The 21,809-nt window shown below is 35.4% G+C and overlaps 1 protein-coding gene across 4 annotated transcripts in view; it reads left to right on the top strand.

Annotated features, from left to right (window-relative positions):
- Window positions 1-21,809, top strand: part of DIAPH3 (diaphanous related formin 3) — a 209,999-nt gene that overhangs the window by 99,423 nt on the left and 88,767 nt on the right. For all 4 annotated transcript variants that reach the window (XM_032099871.1, XM_032099870.1, XM_032099869.1 and 1 more), the window contains 2 exons: window positions 6,832-7,071; window positions 9,720-9,849. In XM_032099871.1, the coding sequence (XP_031955762.1) occupies window positions 6,832-7,071; window positions 9,720-9,849 (370 nt within the window). The remainder of the gene's footprint in view (window positions 1-6,831; window positions 7,072-9,719; window positions 9,850-21,809) is intronic.

Genomic DNA, 21,809 nt, shown 5'->3' with positions numbered 1-21,809 from the left:
AAGGAAACAGATTTTTCCTTGATCACTTACATTTGCTCAAAGATAAAATTGAGGGAATTACAAAATATTGTTTCAGAAATAATTAATGCTCAGACCTTGTGAAATTCACTGACAGCTAACCCAAATAGAATTTGGCGAGCAATCCTCATGTGGCTTCACAGCTTGTTCATTGATGGATGTGTTTTTAATGAGTTTGTACCAAAGGAAAAGATTTCACTAGAGTAAATTGAAGATTAGAGTGAGGCCTGATGAAGGCTAGTTTGTCTTAAATAATTCAGCAGACACTTAAATTGATCAATTCCATATCCAGCTAATAGTTTCACCTGTATGTTCTCACTGAGGATAACTCAAAATGTATTAATGTTTTTTCACTGTTTGGAAAATATCATACTCTCACTGTTTCTGCAGAGGTATACTCTGCCTTTCATAATACTTGATGCTTGGACACAGCCATACCTAGTGACATTTCAGTCTGTTTAAAATTCTGAAGTGTTGAAGTGCATCTGGGCTGTGAGATATTTTGATTCTGTTAATTTCTATCTGCAAGCGTTATCTTCCGTGTCTTCTAGATGTCATGTGTATCTGCTGCTCTCCCTTGTCAGTGTTCTATATCAGTATTTCCAGCCTTTGCAGGAGTGTTCCCAAAGATTGACTTTCTATTATGTGCCATCTGTGAGAGTTAAAAAATCTTTATGACAAATTGCAGTCAAGTTACCTATGTTGTAGAAAAGGAGAACATCCTTAACTCCTGTAATGTTGATGTATTTCAAACCTTGAACCTGGGTAAGGGTGGAGAACAAAGCTCCAGAAATACCTTCTGAAAGCGACCATCATGATCTGCACTGATCTGACTATTTGCAGTTGCCATTGGATTGGCTTATGTTACTTCCTTTCTGTCAGTGAAAGATTGTGGTGCCATATTATAGATGAATGCTTCTGCAAATGCTTCAGTACCAGCAGGTCTTACTCTTATCTCTGTTTAGTTCCAGTAAAACCATTTTGGGTAGTTAATCTAAAGAACAATTTAAAAAATTTTGTCTTACTGTTGTCTGATGTTAATTCAGATGGCTAGAAGTGGGTGGTTGGTTGTTCTAGCACACACATAGGCTATCTCAGTTTTCTTCTTGACAGATATCTCTACAGCTTCTACACTTCTGTTTTGAGTAAGGACCATGATCCTGCCATTTAAACTCAGCAACTTCAAGGGTTTCTTGGAATTCAGTCACCTAAATTGAGTGAGGTATCCAATTAACTGGCTAGTGTAGGGCGGCTGTGCTGAAAGGACCTGGAGGCTGATCAGTACCTCTTAAATCCCTAGAGCTTGAAATTACTGTGCAGATATTTTACCTGTTGCAGCTTCAGACTTTAGAGCTCAATGGTGCTCCAAGTGCTTTAGGATTTGCTTTCCCTGTGATCATTTTGTAGAACTGAGGAACTTTCTCCAAGACATGCAAACTGTCTTCTACAGCATTCACTTATGTAACATTTCATGTCAGACTGTTTTTGCCACAGATTAACTCTGGTTCCAAATAGACCAAATAACCATATGGACAAAAATTCCCCAGTCATTACTGACTTCGGTATTGACAGGACTACAGAAGCTCTACTGTGGAATGTTTTTTCCTTACCAGTTCTGTCATCATTATAGACATGTATCTTCCTTCTTAGGAAATTAACTGGGACACTCCTTGTTGGGTCAGTAGAGAAGATGATAACAGATATAACTTGCTGGAGGTCTGAGCTTTGGGTTCATGTCTGTCACATCAAAGATGTCAGAATCAGCTGCTAGCTGTGTAACATCAAATTTCACTTTTATGTGGGAGTTGTTAATGTGGTTCAACCTGATGGGAAGTACTAAACTTGCTGTCATGGTTTTGAGACATTCTTATCCAGACCTTGATCATGTGTCTGTACCTTCATGACCTCTATTTTGGGATATTCCGTATAGTAGACTTACTTTTCATTAGGAGATGGATTCCTGGTAGCAGCCAGACAGAAAATGAGGCATTTATTTTAAAGTTAGGCTTATCAGATTTTTCCATCTGGAATACAGTTACATCTGATTTACTTTTAGAAACTTTTCTCCATTTGGTTTGATATTATATTATTTGATTTTAAATTCCTCAATGACATATGCCCTTGACTTCTGGTGTTAATTTATTTATTTTTGCTACCTGTATGAATTAGAGGTTTTACAGAGGATTTTTACCTATATTAAACGCTTGGTTTCCCATGAGGAAAGCTTTTCAGTCTAGTAGCATCTGCTCCATATGTGTCTTTTAATGAAAATAGCCTTTCAGACATCTGTTAGGCCTGCTAAAAATAGAAGAATTTTGGAAATTCGGACCCTCCCCTTCTTGGAAGATTCCTTTTTAGGAAAATATCATTGTCCAGTTTCAACTTGGAAAAACAAAAACTGTCTGCATTCCATACTGATCAAGTTGTCAGTACATCTAATTGTATTTTTTATATAAGGCAAAAAACAAAAGACTACTTTCTTTTCATGGAACTTACCTTTCTGTGAATTTCAGCATGAAGACTGTAAGCTCAGCTTATTTTGACAGCTGTGTTGTAGCCCCCATTGGCAATTCTGAGATCTGCTCACTGACCTTGCTGGTCCATCTTTGTTGAACATAATGCGATTCAAAACGGTACCAGGGATTTTCTGCGCTGTGAATCAGTGCACTGTCATCCACATGACAAGAGAAGGCTGCCTGTGTGCAGCTAGGAGGTAATTGATAGGTGTTGTCCCTGTGTCACTTACAATACACTGCCTTCTATTCTGACCTGCATATCCTTTAGGATATTGCAAATCTTGGATTTGCAAGAAACTTAGTCAGTAGTAGAAATTCAAGCTGTTTATAATTCAGGCTGGAGAACCAAAGTAACAGGCCATGCTCTCTATCACTGCTAATAAGGCTGAAAATTCATTAGTTCAATTATTTGCTTGTATATGTATATATATGTGTGTGTGTGCGTGTGTATATAACGACTTGATTTCTCTTAAGTAATTTTAATTTTGTGTTGGCAGTTCTTGGCTTTTTCATCATTTCCTTGAGGAAAAAGAGTGTGTCAAAGGTGAAGATAGATGTACTATTTTCACATATCCATAAAAACATTTCAAGAAAAACACTTGTTTTTTATTGTGAATTGACCTCCCATACTGCGAAATAATGTTTGATCTTTCCAGAATGCTGCTGTTTTTCACTAAGATTTAGGCATGTTGGCTGTCCTTTTCAAATTGAGCAGGATGTTATTTTGTCTTCTTTAAACATGATAAAATGTCTGTTAAGGTATCAGTCCTTCCTTATTTGATTTCTTTTTCTGCTTTTCAAGTGCCTGGGTCTAAAGATAAGTGTCAGGAATTTCCCCTTTTTACCTCTGCACTCTTTAGAGTTCACTGATGCTGCAGTGGTGAAAGCCATACATTATCCACAGGGAATGGTGTTCCAGTTTGCTCTCTTTAGTCAGCTTTGCTGTAACAGTTATTTTACTTTTTGGATGGGAACATTTTCAGGTGGTCTGACAGCTTCAGCACTGTTGCTCCTTTTAAAGAAGGTATGAAACTGAAGTGCTTGCAGTGTTTTTCTCTATGAGCTTGTGACAGGAATGAATCCCCTTCAGTGATCAAAACGTAGTGTCAGTGGAACTTCTGAGATGCTTTCCGTTACTTGACATCAACAAAAAAGATAGTGAAGGTACACATATATCAGACTGCACATTCTTGTAGTTGCTTTGTGATTTATGCTGTATTTTAGAGAAAAACCTGTCTTTGCTGTTAGATGTGAGATCTGTGAGAGCCACTACCGAGTAGCTCAACTCATAAGTCAGTTCCCATTTGGACATGCTTGTAGTGAGACTCTTCTTGTGGACTATTACTTAAAAAGTACAACAATTAATACAACAACCTGTATGCTGAGTTCTCTGACATGTATAGCATGTATAGGTTTCTTCTTCAACCTCCCATTTTAGTTATTTGGATTGTTAGTTTTCAGAATTGCACTATCAAGACTGAAGTAAACTTATGTCCTTATATGCTGATTATTAAAAAAATATAGGATGTTAACATAAGCTGGTCAGCATTGCAACACTTAAATTCTTAGCATCTCTTGTGGTAGGGTGTATGGATTTTACAGTTTTAATATAACTGTGGACTACATGTCACAAAGAAAGCCAGATATTACTAAGGGAACTCTATCTCTTCCCAATTATTGACTTAGCAAACAGGTAAAGAAATAATACCAACAACATGCATTGTGCCTGGATTTCAGAGCATTTTGAACAACAACAACAACAATAATAGTAATAGTAGTAGTAATAACAATAATAACAATCCCAGTGGCATTTCTGTTGTGTTTCTGATATGTGTTCCTGTTTCTAATTTTCTAGATTACATATATCTGCATTCATCCTTAAGAATTACATACTTACATACTGGATGTCTTAATTTTTTATAGTTCAAGTGGTTCTGATGAAAACTGCCCCTTTTATGCAGATGTGCATGCTCATGTTTGTGCAGCTCATCTTTGTGGTCTAAAGTGCACATGTATTTCAGTTTCAAGGATCTGGCTGTCTGAAAAGCCCTAGAGTCCATAAATGATGCATCTTCTCGTGATTCTATAGTATCTTGAGTTTAGTACTATTTAAAATCAATGCAACTTACACTGCATTTTTAAAGTTTCTATGGTTTACTATTAATGATCATCTCTATTGCACCCTGAGTAGGGTATTAAATATTAAAATTCTGGATAATTTTAATGGAATGTTGTGATTTTTTTTTTTCTAGTCTAGTCTCAACTTTTTCCTGATTAACTTCAGGACACAACTTAAAATTAAAAACATTGTTCTCAAGATGCTGGGAAGTAGTAGTACATACACAAATTTAGTAAAATAATTGAGGAAGAGTTAATAGTGATTCTTCCTGATAGAGCTAGGAGAGTGAATTTGTAGCACTTGCCTCTATCCACTACCTTAACTTTCTTTTAAGTAGTTATTCTTAAATTAGGTATAAAGTCGTAAGAGTACTGTGTTAATTTCATGTGGAATTTAGGTATTTCTCTTTCTATTTTGCTGCGAGTTCAAATTCAAGTTCCATTATCATCTGTTCTTAAGTAAGAATTTTACCACACTTGTAGGATAAGAACAGAATATCTGCCTACAGTTGGTACTGAGCTAATAATGTTCAAATTGTACATTTTAAGTGTTTTACTTGAGCACCAGGCTGGAGGCAGTCTGTGGACTAAAGTACAACAGCTGATTTTCAGCCTAGTTTAATCTGAAAGACATCCTGATTGTGTGCTCTGCTTTATGATGAAAACCAAAGTATGGTTAGTGGAAAGGATTTCGTATTTTATATCAAGATTTCTTACCTGATCTAAAATGCAAATGATATGTTGACTTCAATGAGACATCATTGAGTGGCTGCACAGCTATGCAGGCATTTCTGAAATGGCCTAGTAACATAAAATGTTAACTCTACCTGATTTTATTTTCTTCTACTGTCACAGTGAAACCAGTAAAATAATTGTAAATTCCATCCTCTTCTGCTTCTATATCAAAGCCTTTGGATTAGACAGCCTTCAGTTTCACTTTACACTGAAAATGGATGGAGTGTCACCATTGTCCTTTACACTGAGTCTCTTGGGATAATCAGTACCATATGACTTATGAACGTTGCACTGTCAGAGGAATTTTCACATTGATAGACTAGGTCTGTGTTGAGAAGTAGTCTGTAAAACCTTAGGTATCACTGTGGTTTGGAGGGAGATATGTCCAATTTAAAGGCAAAAGTTTAAGGCCGCTATATGAAGCCTACTGCTTTGTAGAAGTGCCAATATAATTGCTTCTTTCTTGCATTGAGAAGTACTGATAGCTGGAATAATGTGTTCATTTTTAAGAAAGAAAAAACAAAAAAACAAAACTTAGTTTAAGATTTTGGGAATTGTCAAGGTGTTACTGTCTTGAATCTGGCCTTGAGAAGGAAGAAGACAAGGATGAGGAAGGAGATCTTATGGAATTCATGAAACTGATGAGAAAACAGGGATAGAGAAAATAAGATAAGCAACTCATGGAATAATTTTTTAGTGTTTCTAGTGTGGATGTAGTAAACAATGTGCAAAGTATGTCTGGAGTGAGAATTCAGTGACATAGTATATAAGAAGATCAAAATTTCTGTTGAAAATATATGATCAGTAAACCATAGAAAAAGCCAGGTATTTTGTATATGATCTACAGAAGCTGTTTTCCTGGGAGCATTCAGCTGCACCTAATTAACTGTATTAGGTTAGTATACAGAAGCGTAGGCGGTATGAATACTGGTATATATTAGTGTATGCTATATTAAGTGTTTCATAGCTGAGATTTTTCAAAACTGTTATTTTCCTGCAAGTTTATAATAAGCTCTTAATGACGTCAGCTTTCAAATATTTGCACCAGAAAATGAGATTTGTCTTGTTTTGGTACTAGAGTTAGACAAAATTTGTGAACTACTTTCATTCCTTTGCAACTACTGGGTCATAAACTTGGATTAGTTTTATAGGATTTGGTATGTGAGTTGACAGATGTGATACATGATGACACTTTATCTTTTATTGCTTACACATACTAGTTATTTGGAAAGGATGGGGGCAGTTCCTATTAACCACAAGATGGGATTTCAGTTGCTTACCCAAGTGTCCCTCATTCATTCATTCATTTGCTATCAGTTATAGCAGATATATTGCTTCTTCAAGCCTGTCACACCAATAAATCATTTCAGAGCATATGCATTTGTACAGTGCCGAAGTGTACTATGAATTTTAAAGGAAATCTTCTATTTTTCTTTTCAATCAGATGAGCAACGTGAAGAGACTACGGCCACGGCTCAGTGCTATTCTTTTTAAGCTTCAGTTTGAGGAGCAGGTGAACAACATCAAACCTGACATCATGGCTGTCAGTGCTGCCTGTGAAGAGATAAAGAAGAGTAAAAGCTTTAGCAAGCTGCTGGAACTAGTATTGTTAATGGGAAACTACATGAATGCAGGTTCTCGGAATGCACAGACCTTTGGATATAATCTCAGCTCGCTGTGTAAAGTGAGTTTTGAAATGTCCATGTTGAGTATTACGCGTTTTGGTTTTTTTTTTAATTTTGCTACTTAAATACTCTGGTTTTGATGTTTTTCCTGAAGTTAATTATTTGCTTACTATTTTTTTTCCTTATTATTAGCATTAGTTGATAGTTTGAACAGTACAGCTAACTCATGAATAGTCATCTTGAGACTGTCTTGCATTTAATCACTTTTAAGTGATTCTGTTTTGAGGGAATAATAAAAAACCCAAACTAAATAAGGTTATGTAAGGACCTTATCACTGTGATCATAGTAGTTTTGTAATTTTAACATGTCTGAGCACTTCTAAGACACCTATCACATTTTAGTATGTTTTAATACAGTTATGTTTTCTCTTTTACGTGAATTTGCTCCTTACGTGATTCTCTTCTTATGTTGCTGAGTTTCATCAGTTTCTTACTTCTTCTAATTTTTCTTACATTTTCATTCTTTCAACTTTTATATAAGGTATATACTAGAAGGTGTCTATACTTTTCTGAGTATTAATTTATAATTCATTCTAATGCTAATTACCTTTCCCATATTTACTGTTGTTATTTTTTTCCTGTGCTCTCTGGGAGTTTACTGCAAAACCTTCAGAGTGCACATACAGTTCTTACAAGCAAGAAGTTATTTGAAACTTTGTGTGTAGTCTTTGTCTTTCTGTTTCTTTATCTTTTTGTACAAGAGAAAATACAGTTTGTTAACTTCTACATTCATGAAACTAATCACTGTTACTCTGCTATATTTCAGAAGAATTCTTTCACTGTGGTTTTTGAGTGTTGAATGTGATACCTGTGACATAAATACTTAACCTAGTTTAAAGTAAACATTAAATATGGGTCATCCACCTAGAGTTAATACATTGTAGATGAAGTGATTGAAAGATACAACTTGTTGAGAAACATATTCAGAAGGAAGATACTAAAGGTTCTTTCTCCAATTAGGTGCATTTACTTAAGTATGGTTTTACAAGAATCTGTCCTAGGTGTGGTTGTATTCTCTGTATTTTTAATGCCCAGGACAAAAAATATATTTATGAAAACAATGTGAAGGTAATTGATATAAGCACTTTGCAGAGCAGGAACAAAAGTCAGAATTTATCTTGGAGACATAATTTATTAAGATCTAGAATGTGAAGATTTTGAAGATAGCCATGGAGTACTAGAAAAAGGAGAGAGGACTGATGTGTATAGATAATGAAAGTATGGAATGAATGACTGTAATAGTTCTTCTACATCAGAGAGCAGCCATGAGTATTCCCAGAAGAGGGATACGATATTGATATGTTAATACTCAATCATTCATTAAATACTGAAGTATTAAAATTATATGCATGTTTATAACACAGGTTCCTATTTATAGCTAATTTCTATTATGTATCACAGAGTATCACATATGTCACAGTGTCACATTGTAGAAATTTTTTGTGGTGTTATTGAGACATCTTTCACTGAGATTCCCAATACAGTGGAAGTAACATATTTTATAACATTGCTTACAGTAAGGATCCTGGAATACATTTTTGGGTTTTGATATATATATGTGTTCTGTTTTCTGTTTATTTGGAAAACTGTGTTTCATATTATTATTAATCCATTTGGCTGAAGGAAAACATGCACGTTCTGGAAGAGTATATTTCATCATAGTAGAATTTTGAGCTATAAAAACAAACCAGACTTTTTACAGTTAATTATGACATATCAATACTGTGTTAAGGACTTTGTGCCTTGATATTCGGATGTAGAGAAGTCTTTGTGCAGTTGTGGCACCCCTTTTTGTACTCATGCTTACTTTGTGACTACATGCTTGTATACTTTTCCTGCTAAGTTTTTTTATGTAGAAATAGTTCTTAAGTAGTGAAGAATGTGATAGTTTCATACATGATGTCATTTTCTATTTATAAGAATCTCTTTGATTTAAAACAACGTCTCAGTTGGAAGACTACAGCAGAAGTGTTTGTCAGTTGTCAATTGTTAGCGTTTTTGCATGAGTAGCTGCAAGTTTTAAAGTGGCCAGGCTTGAAAATAATTTTATATCTATAAAGAGTCCAGAAAGAAAAGTTTATGCTTAAGAATTATTGAAGTTAACTTTTTTTAAACAATGAGACCTATGAACTCTTAATTACTGGGTTAAGAATTGATAACTAGAAGAAGAACTTGTACGTGTTGAGGTTGTGTAGCTTCCACTATGTAAATATTTTTAGGCTAGAGTTGATTTCATACATAAGGAAGGAAATCATGTAATGCAGTGGATATGTGCATTATGTATAGTCAGATTTTGCTGATCAACTTTGATTTTTATTTTTATACTTTCATGTGCTTATTCACAGTTTTGCAAATATTGCTGTATTGTTAAAATAATTACATTTTTGAAAGAAATATGTGTACTGTTTTTGAATACTGACCGCAAATATTGCGTAGATAATGAATATTTAGTGTGATCTTTCTAGGGATTTTTAGCAAGGGGAGAAATTAAGCAGCCCATTGCTGTCTTGAAAAAAAATGTACTACTTTAACAGTTTGTTCTTTTCTTTCCTGGATGAATAATTACTAATATTTATTAATTATTAAAATGGTCAGAAATAAAGTTTTTCTCAGTGTTTTTACATTTCTTTTTCTTTTTCCTGCCCAGTTGAAGGACACAAAATCAGCAGACCAGAAAACAACATTGCTCCATTTTCTCGTAGAAGTGTGTGAAGAAAGCTATCAGGATGTCCTGAATTTTGTTGAGGATTTTCAGCATTTAGACAAAGCTAGTAAAGGTTTGTGTGACTAACTCAAGTTTTGATTTTGACACATTACAGTGTCTTGTGTGTGAGATGATGCTTATCTTTTTACTAACAATATTTAAAAATTAGATATTAATAGTCAATATCACAAATCAGTAATTTCAGCTACTGTGAATGGTCTTGAACCATACTTATTGTTTGGTCCTCTAACATTTACTACAGGACTTCCCATTACCTTTCTTCTAACATATCTTCTAGAACCATTTTCCAAGTTGAATTTCTTTTAAAAGTTCTTTTCTGTTAATAGATCTTAATTCTAATTTTCAATCTTTTGTATGGTAAATGTATCACTCACTGTCTTCTAATTCAGACATGCAGGAAGGCTGTCATGGCATCACTTAATTTTATTTTATTTTTTTCAAAACATAGAATAGTTTTGTCTTCCCTACATGTATGTTTTTCGTGCAACAGTAGCATTTGAAGTCTGGAAAAATTTGTACTGTTTCATCATGCAATACAGAATATGGGAAATCTTTGTATGAGCAGCAGTGGAGTTTTTTGCAATTAATTTCTTAATTAAAAGTGCCTTTTCCATATTTTATCAGTTTAGGTAATTTAAACAGACTAAGCATAAAGGTAGAAATTGATGCTACCTCAGCACTGTCCTACTTTTGAAGGAGAAAAATGATTGGATGGTCTGTTTCAGTTAAAATTTTTTAATTTATGTCAGTTCGGAAATTATCACTTTTGTGGAGTGTCACTCTCATGCCTCAGTCAGTCTCCCTGCCACAAGTTACAGCTTTGCAAAACCTGCCTCTGATAGAGAACTTGAGATAGTGGTCCCTTACACAGAGTTCACTTTCTGGTTCATAAAGTTTCCAAGTTTACTTGATGCATTATAACCTGTAAAATTTAAATTATTTTTAAATAGCTGTCAAATGCTTCAAGCCCTTCACCTACCTGTTTGTACTGGTAATAGAAACAGTTTCTGCTGTGTATAAATTTAATGTGTTTGGCATTATTTTCACTGTTAACTGGTCACTGATTTTTTTTTCATTACTAATATATTCTTGTCTGTATTGTGGTTGAATTTTTTATATCCTTATTAGAAGGCATTATTTTCAGTGTAGACAGTCTTCTTGTCTGACAATGCTGACTATTTTCTGGAAGAATTCTGAGATCTAAATCAATGACCATTCAAAGAGTAGCCAGTAAAATTATCAGTTAGCCCAGGCTTTCTGTTCTGTTTTAGGCATCTGCTAATGACTAGTTGAGTCTTTGATCTCAGTAGGAGGTAGGATGGAAATAAATGATCATGTTTTCAAGTTTATATATTGAATTTACTACAGTGTATTATGAGATGCATTTTGCATTTCAGTTTTACCATATGAAAAAGACAAAGGCTTAGAATAACTTAACGGATTAGTGTACCAGTGTGTTTGTTTACACTTGTTTCCCTACCTGCAAAACTCCACTCTGTTTTTGAAAGATTCCTGCTGCACTGGAATTTTGGAAAACCCAGCAGATCACAAAAACTGTAACTCGTGGAGGTTTTTTGAACCTTTTAGTACTCCTGCAAAAGTACATTTCTATGAAGCAAGTTGATTTAATATGCACTGACTTTTGTACAGTAAATTTTTAATGAAGTGGCTGTTTTTGCTTGGGCTTACCAAAAGGTCAGTTAAAAAGAAAGTCTGTGAATCTCTTCAGTCACGTCCACCATAATGGTCTCATGTAACTGATAGGCTGATGAAGTCTGACAAGTTGACTAAGAGAGCTGGGAAATCATAGCAGATACTACAAGCAATCATTATGACTACTAGGAGCTGAGACAGAGGGGAAGTCATCAAAAATCTTTTATGTAGTCAAATATGTGTATTCCAGAAAAAAATACTTGTTTTAGAACAGAACTTTGATACTAAGGGCTTAGAGCATTTCCTCCATCCCAAGATACTGTAAGTTAGGGTTTAGCAGAAATAATCCATCCTGGTTTGCATTTCAGGGAGGCAGTTTACACTTCCAGTGAATCTGGAAAACGGCTGGATCCAAATGTTACGTCTAAGGGTTACAGGCTGCTGATAACACAGAAGGGAGGAAGTCAGCCTGGGTTTCTCCTGTCATCCAGTAGAAAGGTTCTATTCACATATATGCTGATTTGTTCCTCAAAGTTGTTGGGTGAGGAGACAACAGCACTCTTTTCTGCTTTTGTATCATGTTAATATAATGTTCAATTTTTCCCTGAACCACAGAGGTTGTATTTTGGTCCAGTACTTGATTTTAAATCCTTTTCTCTAGCTTTTGTCCTGGCAAAGGTTAGGGCTTTGTACAGGTGGTGGAATTAAATTCCCTGCATGGTTTTACTGAACTTTGTTTTCTGAAGTAATTTTTTAAAGTAATTCCCAAGAATAAATCAATGAAGTTGGATAAGAATATTTTATTCTCCTATACCTTTGTTGCAAGCTAGTTTTTATTGAACTGGTTTTATTAGCTGTCTGCATATCCATGTCTTCAGATTCAATAATTTCACATTTTATATCTGGCATGAAAGTATTATTTGCAGGTGTCCTTTAAATTATAAATCAAAATTAATGTGGTAGAAAGATGTGTAAATGCCATTTGAACAATATTAACAGAAAACTTGAACATACATATTTATACATAAAAATGGAACTATGCCGTGCACTTGCTGGTTTTGGCTTGATCACCTTCAAGTAATTGTTCAGTCTTCTACAGGTTTCTCAAAACAAGCTACTTAAAGGATGCTTAGAATTCTTCCTTGACATGACTGTCCTTGTATCACCCAGCCCATTTGTAGCATGCCTTGTATCTTTTTTTGTTTTGTACTTGCTCATTCTTAAAACTTCTCTTTCAAGTTATTTCTTATGCAAAATGGCGAGCATTAGAACATTACAACATTCAGCAACTCATTTTCTTTTTATCCTTTTCAGACGAAACATTCTTGCTTCTTTCATTTCATTAAGTATTGTCCAGTGATCGTACAGTAAGCTGTTAAAATAGCTTGTAAGACTTCAAGAGCAGCGACAAGTGACTGCACCAAGTTAATGGTGAAGCTAACATATTTTCTAGTATTTTATAAATTATTAAATATTCACAGTATGTAAAAAAAGAGTATTTTTTTAAATCTTACTTTGAGAGGCAAACAGTAAGGGACATGTGACCTGTGCAATTGAAGTTTGCTTCAGGGTATTTAAGATATTTTATTTGTGGGGTGTTTTTTTCAATTGTGTGCTGAAGTTTTAGTTTTTACTTTTGTAATACTAGAAGTAGATTTAATTCACTGTTACAGTACATGAATTAAAGATACCTTTTTACTTTGAAGTAGAACAAATCCTGTTTTCTAAGTGCTCTTAGATCAGCAGGAGGAACTTTCCTTGCAGCTAATGAGCTTACAGATATGACAGTTCCTGAAGATTTATATAATTAAAGCTGTCTTTTCTTTCAAACATAATCACTTTCCTGCTTTTCTGTTAGTATTCCAGACAAGAAATATTTTGGTAATTCAGTACAATTTACTAATTTCTTATTTTATGGTATTGTAAAGATTTATATTGCATTTATCCAGGCTGCTGTTTTACTTGATTGACTCTAATTTACAAAGACCTTACAGGTAATAGTGTATTGAGTTTTTCATATTGTAATAACACTATAAAGCTGCAGATTTTCCTTTCTCTAAAAGACATTAACCCATCACAGCTTTACAAGTAACATATTCATTTTCTCTTTTTTGAAACTTTTTAGTTTTTTTCCATAGATAATTAATTTCACTTCAAAATAAAAAAAGCTAGGAACCAAATTGAAAATGTGAAGTTTAAACTATATTAATGAAAAATAGGACACCTCCACCTAAAACACTTAAAATCATTAGGATAGCATGAGAGACAAATATTAATATATATGCTGTAAGCATTCTATATGTCATAAGGAAAGGGTTTTTTTTCTTATTAGAGAGTTTCTAAGTCAGTGGCAAATTTCTCAGTACTATTAAATAATATATTTATGCTATACATTGCTTGGGTTTTTGTTTTGATTTGGGTCACAAATTCACAGGCTCTTATTTTCAGGCTGTCAGGATTGTTTTTGTTTGGGTTGCTTTTTCTATGCTTTCAGAAAGCATTGCACACTTCATGAGTTACTCCATACTCTTATAGTCTATCAGCACCAAAATCAATAGATGGTTTCACTATCTTGCAGATGACACAGATTTCTCAGTTCCTATAGCAGACCTACAGTGTGAAATAGACTCAGTGCAGAAGCTGAAAGCAGGGTTTGAGAGAACAAAGAACCACCCTCTGTAAAAGACTGGGCTCACAACCATTTAAGGAACCTTGAAGATGCGTAAGTCCATGGGACCTGATGAGGTACTTGCATGGGTCCTGAGGGAACTGGCCAAGGAAGTGGGTAAGCCACTGTCCATCATATTTCAGAATTCATGGCAGTCTGGAGATGTTCCCACTGATTGGAAAAGAGGAAACATAACTTTCATATTTAGAAAGGCAAATAAGGAAGACCCAGGGAACTACAATCTGTTGACTCTTGCCTGAGTGCCTGGCAGAATAATGGAGCTGATCCATCTGGAAACTAGGCTAAAGGACATGGAAAATAATGAAGTGTTTGGTGACAAACAACATGGTTTCACTAAAAGCAAATCATGCCTGAAAAATTTGGTGGCCACCTATGATGGAGGTTACAGCAGTGGTGGATGAGGGAAGGACGAAAGATGTCATCTATGTGGTCTTTTCAAAGCATTTGACTGCTGTCCTGCACAACATCCTTATCTGGAGTGGAAAGACCTGGATTTCATAGATAGACCAGTCAGTGGATAGAAAATTGGCTCAATGGTCACACTGAGAGAGATGCAGTCCATGGCTCAAGATCCGTGTGGAGACCAGTGAGTGACGAGTGGTGTTCCTCAGGGAACTGGTATTGGGACTGGTGTTATTTAACATCTTTGTCAGTGACATGCACAGTGGGATCAAGTGCACCCTCAGCAACTTTGCCAGCAACATTAAGCTCTGTGATGCAGTTGACAGTGGAGGGAAGGGATACTATCCAGAGGAACCTGGACAAGCTTGGGAGGTGGGCCTTTTGAAGTTCAACAAGGCCAAGTACAAGGTCCTGAACCTGGGTCAGGGTAATCCGAACCACAGGGTGTAAGCTGAGCTGCATCAAAAGAGGTGTGGTGGGCAGGTCAAGGGAGGTGGTTCTGCCATTCTACTCTGCTCTTGTGAGACCCCACCTGGAATTCTGTGTCCAGCTCTGGGGCCTCCAACATAAGAACATGGACCTGTTGGAATGAGTCCAGAGGTGGACCATGACGATCATCAGAGGGCTGGAGTACCTCTGTTTGTGAAGACAGGCTGAGGGTTGGGGATGTTCAGCCTGGAGGAGAGAAGGTTCCAGAGAGACTTTTACTGCACCTTCCTCTACCTAAAGAGATCTCCAGCAAGAGAGTTGGAGAGGGAATTTTGACAAGTGCGTGTAGTGACAGGACAAGGAGGAATGGCCTTAAGCTGAAAGGGGGCAGGTTTAGATTAGACATTAGGAAGAAATTCTTCACAGTGAGGCTTGTGACTCACTGGAACAGATTGCGCAGAGAGGTTGTGGACTCCGCATTCCCAGAGGTGTTAAAGATCAGGCTGGATGGAGCTTTGAGCAACCTGATCTAGTGGAAGGTGTCCCTGCCCATGGCAGGGGTGTTAAAACTAGAAGATCTAAAGTCCTTTCAAAGCCATACTATCCTATGATTCTATGGAATGGTAGCCCATTCAGAAATCTACCTCAAAAAGTGTTTGGAGCTAATAGGGAAACAGTTTTATCTTAGGTTTTTTTTTTTTTGTTTGAGAATTCCTTTTTTAAAATGCAAAGTTAATTTCCCTTTTTTTAACGTTATGTGTGGGATTTCTCTACCTCAGATGATAGTTTTCAAGAATGATGGCTATGAATTATAATCAGGAGTCTTGGTACCAAACCAGAAGTCCATTTTGAGAAGTCCGCTGACTGGAAAATCACTTTATTCCTTGCAGCTTTGAGAACTTTTAGTTTCTTGTTCTCTAAGCCACTTGGCTGCATATCAAGACACTACCCAAGAAAAGTATCAAATGTATCTTATGCCTTCCTTTATATGGTAAGAAGCCAGTGGATATTTTCCTTAGCTATTGAATACTCTTATAAGTTAGTCTAGAGGCAGCTAAACAAGCTAAGCATTCCTTAAAACAAGTGAAAAAAATGTGTTTTTGTTGGTGGAAAAAAAAGCAACTGTATTCTTAAAGACAGAGATCGATTGCTCATAATGATGATTGTATAAATGATGCTCAAAATAGAAAACACAAAATTTTACGGCTTAAGAAATAAACAGTAATAGGTGTTGAGTTGATTTGGCTTTCAAACGAGAAATATTAACTGTAAAGCCTTAAAATAAATACTGAAGTATAGCAAAGTAATGACGAAGAATTCCATATGGAAAAAGAGGATTGAGATACTGCTGTTTAAAAGGAAGAAAAAGTTTTTGAAAGTCATCTCTTTTCTTGCTGTTTGATGTCAAGACTGAGAAAGTACATAATGGTTTTAGTCACTAATTTCGCAATATGGTAGAGTACTAAGCAATAGAGGAAGTTACAAAGTAAATATTTGTCCATTAATGCAGTTCTTAGGTTGGAAGTCTATTTCAAGCTCTAAGTTGTGTGGAAGAGATTCTTTCACAAGACTGAAAAAGCTTGTTATTTTGTGGCTACTGTTTTTTTTAATTATTTGAAAAAAAGTTGGCTTTTAACTTTGAAAATCTTAGGCTAAAAATTCGTATCTCTTTACAGGAAATGTACCGTTTAAGACAAAAATATGCCACTCCAATATTTAAGATAGCATACCAGGAGCATTGGATATTTGAAAAGGGGAATTCAAGGTGATGTGGTTTAAAGTAAACCTTTAAATAGTTCTGCATTTTTGTATTTATTCATGGTTTTTTGCAGTGCTGTCTATACTTGTAATGGGTCAACAACTCTTGCTCTATTGGGACACAAGTCCTATATCAGCACACTGCAGATTTGACATATTCTTACATGTTCTAATTTGAACCATTTAATAATAAATTTAACTTACTGAAAATGAGTAGTTAAACACATCTCCTTGTACGTTGTCTTTTATTTTGGGTTTTTTTTTTGGTAAGTGCATTTCATGATATAAAAAATATAGCTTTAAGAGCCAATGGAACATACGCAATACTGTTATGTTTTGTAAATAATCTCTTTAATGTTTGTGGCTATAAGTTATGTGCAGAAGTGTTATGTGACAAGTAATTTTGAGTTCTGATTATGCCATGAACTCCTAAAAAGTAAGTGAAATACTCTGTTTCTTTAAGGCATAGAAATATATGCATGTTTTACAAGCATTAATTAGCAAATCAAATACCAAGCAAGAGCTTGAATATTTGCACATTTTTACCAAAATAGTGCTTCAGTTTCTAATGTGATATTGAAGTATGCCAGTAGTCTGTGCAAGTAGCTTGCTTTCTCTATCATCTTGTGGTGATCCTGTTAAGTGGCGGATCAGGGCCAATACCTGGTGCAGTCCTTGAGCCATGTGTTATTTAAACATGGTGTAGACAGATATGTAAACAGTCCAGGATTCAGATAAAGCTGTTCAGTACTTCTAATTTCATACTCAGTCAAGGGGGTATAAATGTCTGGATGTTAATGAAAGTTTTCATTGATGTTTTAAGTGATAATGAGAATAAAGCAAAATTATATACTCTGTAGGGGAAAAATGTAGATATCTACTGAAAGACAAAAAATATCAAATGGGTGATGCAGAAATCAATTGCAAGAGGAACCTTAAAATGGTGGAAAAGACAATTAAAAAAATGTTGAATGCATTGTGCAGGTGTATAGACACTTGAAGGTAAGAAAGCTTAATCTTAATGAGTAGGAAGGTGCAAAGTGCATTTAGATGGACATGTAGACTTGTGTCTTGCTACCTCTGTACCTTACGGAGTTAAAGTGGCAAGGTTGGGTAGAAGACTGATAAAAGTGACCACTTTTAAATTTTTATTTTAAACACTACTAGACTGATCTTCATTGCCCTTCATGCTAATAGTTCATTGTGAATCATTATTAACCACTCTCACTGCATATTCAAAGCAGTTAGTTATTCACAATTATAACCTAAAATATCTGCAAGTGTACAACACACTGCAGTCAGCTCAGCACTTAGTGGTCTGAGTCCCCAAGAAAGCAGGTGAGGAGGCTCAAGAACTCTTCAGCAAGGGAAGCTGCAACTGATGCAAGGGACTTCTTTCTGCTCCCTCTGAATTTCATTTCTTTTATAAGATGGTTTTGTCTCTTGACAGATCTTGGTCCACCACTGTACCATATCACTGTGTGCTGTGCAACCCTGGGGGACCTTGATCCCTGTGCTCAGAGCTAGTGCCATATCCTGTTGCTTGGCCATTTTTTCCTGCTTGTGTTAGCAGCTCCTTCTTTCTTTTGGTAGCAGCTCAGTGAGGAATAACTGACAACAGTGAATTGTCATTCAGGTGTTTCTGTCTTCAGCTGTTTCCCATATTTACAAGTTCTGAGCTTAAACCGTACATTATAAAAAGAGATGTGGTGTCAGACTGCATTTCACTCAGGAGGTTCTTGAAGTTTATAACAAGTCCAGCAGGCCAGGGCTCTTGTGGAGGTAGTACAGGGCATAGCTGCTGTAAGATCTGAGGCCTATTACTACTGATGATAGTAATATTATTACTGTTGAACTGTGTACAAAAATGCTTCCACATCGTTTAGCAATTACACTACGTTAGTGTGCTCATATTTGAATTCAAAATAGGCAACAAAAATCCTACTTAGCTGCTTTTTTTCATGTGTGCAACTGAAGTCTGGTCTGGCTACAGAAGGGAAAGACTGAATGCTAAAGAGCCAGTGGCAATGTCAGGGCTTTGAGGGAAAAAAGATCTCAAAAAGAGTGTTGTATGCACCTTAGGCACGCACATGCACAAAGAAGAAAGGGGAAAGAAAGGCAAGAAAGCCAAGAAATTGCTATAGAGACAAGGGAAATCATTATTTTGGGAGAAAAAAAGCATAAATACTGTATTTTCAGTGCTGTGTGACACTGAGTATATCTGAGTAGATCTTATGCTAGTCTTAATGGATATTTCAGATCTTTGCTGGTGTTTGCAGAAACCCTCAATACTTTTCCTCTGTAATATTTCTTTGTTAGTGCTCTAAATCCACCTGAAAATATGGGTGGGGTTTTTCTTGTTCGTTATTGGGCTGCTTTGGGCTATATTTTGTAATTTAATTTCACTTTTAAATGCTGCATTAATAGTATGAAGACAATTTTAGAGAATTATTCAGTAAACTCAATCAGTCCAGTGTGATTTTCACGTGGCAAAACCAATAGTATATTTCCAGATTTTTTTTAAATAATATGGTATAATTTTCTCTATCAGGCTAGAGGTCAGTTTGTTACTCTCTCAGAATAAAGGGGCCATAATAGCACAAGGGAAGCAAAGTACCTGTAGGCAAGAGGAAGAGCATCATGATAAGGAGATAGCAACAGCCAAGCAAATTGTCATACAGGATGGGCACGTAAGATTTCTGAAATAACAACTGATGCAAAAAGTAGCAAAAGGTTTGCAGCAATAGAAATGAGAGACCATGCGAGTATTGCTTCACTTTGGAGAATTATTTCTAGTATTTAAGATAAAACAGGTAAAATTTCAAAGCTAGATGAAATATTGTTTTAATTTTAAGCAAGTATAATGATCTGGGGATGGGACAGAGTGGAGCAAAAAGTCTCCACAGAAATTTGTTGAAAGAAAAAAAATCAGAGTGCTGTATTCTCATACTGTAAACACCTGTTTCATATTCTGCATCCTGAGGTAGCTGAGATAAAACTAGAAGTTTAGTAAGTACATTTCTTACCAAGTTTGCTGTGGCTGTAGTAATGTCTTACTATAGAATATTTAAGAAATCGAAAAAAGAGTGATTTGAGCAATTCCATATCTCTTTATCTGACTTTATTGATATGAAAGTTACAGGGGAAAGAATAATCCACAACAGAGGTTAATCAGAGTAGCATAAAATAAAATTGAATTTATTGCTATCTTTGGTTATTATTTTTTTTCTTTTTTTTCAATCCCATGAAATCTATGTTGACTTCAGTAAAGCACTTGGTATTATGTACAAAGGGAGAATATTCATTAGAATAAAAAGTAGAAGAAACAAAGTACTGTCTTAAAAGGAATGTGGCCAAAAAAATATATATAAAATTGTGGTATTGCACCAATGACTGTGTCTGACACAGGGTTAGATAGTTTGCCAGATGAGGTGGGTATTGGGTTGTCATCACTGAGTGATCCTGAGGAAGCAGAATAAAAGAAATTAAAATCAATAGCATGAAGTACAAGATCATGCATCTTGATACTGTAATAAGGGCTTTGGCCAAGAAAAAAAGGATATTTTATTGGAAGTTAATCAGATAAGGTATTCCCAGAAGAACTGGAGAAATTGTAATGCAGAAATTAAAGGGCTGGTGAGTCATCACCTGAAATACTGTGCAGAAATATTTGAAAAGAGAAGCAGTTGAAGAGGCTTCCGGAATAATTGTAATATTAGAAAAAACAGATTCAGAAGAGGAAGCCCTAAGAATGAAGTTGTTTTAACCATAAAAAGCAGATGGTGGGAAATCTAATTATTGCTGACAATAGCAGGAGCCATTTTGGAAGAGAGCTTTGGGAGTTTTGGGGGTATGATTGGGTGTAAGTTAGGAGATTGTTTGAGCACACATGCATTGTATTCAGTGAACAGCTTGGTTTTGTGGGCTCTCTAACATTCAAAACCCCAGGGTTTGACTTTGTTTTTTAACTAGCATGTGAGTTGTGTACTTCAGTTTGGCTTCGGTTTATTTCTGAATCCTTCCAGGATTAGGGGTTAAAGTTAACGAGTTTTTTTCCCTTTTCTGCCATTCTTCTATATCCCTTCAGATTTTATACCATGCCTTTCAAAGGGACACAATAAAAGGTTGGCAAGTATTTTATATGATCTTTTTTTGGAAGAGCTGATTATATTTAGAGGTTTGATTTTTTTTTTTTAATCTGTTTTCACTAAATTGAAAGCTGCAAAGACAACAGTACCAAACTTAATAGCAGCATATTGTGAACTAGCCTTTACTTGAGGCTATCATTAGAAATACAGTCGTAAAGGGAAATATATCTAATAGTTTTACACTGCTAAAAGCAAAGATTTGCTGAAATCTTAAGTTCTAAAACAATTTAAGATCATGACAGAGGAAAAAACCTCTTCAGGGCAAAATACAGATATAAAGATTCTTGATCAAATATGTAAATGTTCAGTGTCAAAAAACCTGAAGTACTAGAGTGAAAAACTGGCTTTTCTGGAAGCAAGAGCTTTAAAATCTCTTGTACAGAACCTATTAATCAGCTCTAGGCACTGAGTTATTTTGCTGGGTTTCATCTGGGTAAAATAGTGTAGGTGTTACTCAGCTGCCACCTGCAATTGGTGTAGAGGAGTTTTTGGTGGGTTGGGCTTTTGTATTGTTTTTAAATCTCTGTTACTTGCCAGCTCTCATGATTTTGACATTATGTACTATATGTACTATAGGTATATGTCACACTAATTTATACTATGAACTCTTTAGGCAAGATAAATGGTCTTGTGAAGAGTCCTATCAATAATTACATTAGGCGTAAGTTGTTGTAATTGTGTTTCGTAGCAGCTTTCTAAGTAAATCAGTGACTTAAAATGGTGTGTGCCAAGCCCTCAGATGCTTCTCATGACAGCAGAAGTATGACTTTCTATTAAAATCAGGTTTGTTTCTGGGACCAGTGAAGACTGAAACTTGTCTTAGTCAATATTGTCAGCTTCTAGTTTTAGCTATGCTCCCCAAACAAAGCAGTTTTTTTTAATTACTGAAGCCAACTGGCCTAACTGGTGATGATTTGGGTTTACCAATTGCTG

Source organism: Corvus moneduloides, chromosome 2 (assembly GCF_009650955.1).
Source record: "Corvus moneduloides isolate bCorMon1 chromosome 2, bCorMon1.pri, whole genome shotgun sequence".
In the NCBI taxonomy this organism is placed as follows: Eukaryota; Metazoa; Chordata; class Aves; order Passeriformes; family Corvidae; genus Corvus; species Corvus moneduloides.
Note: the sequence above shows the minus strand (reverse complement) of the source record. Positions and strands in the feature narration are given on the sequence as shown.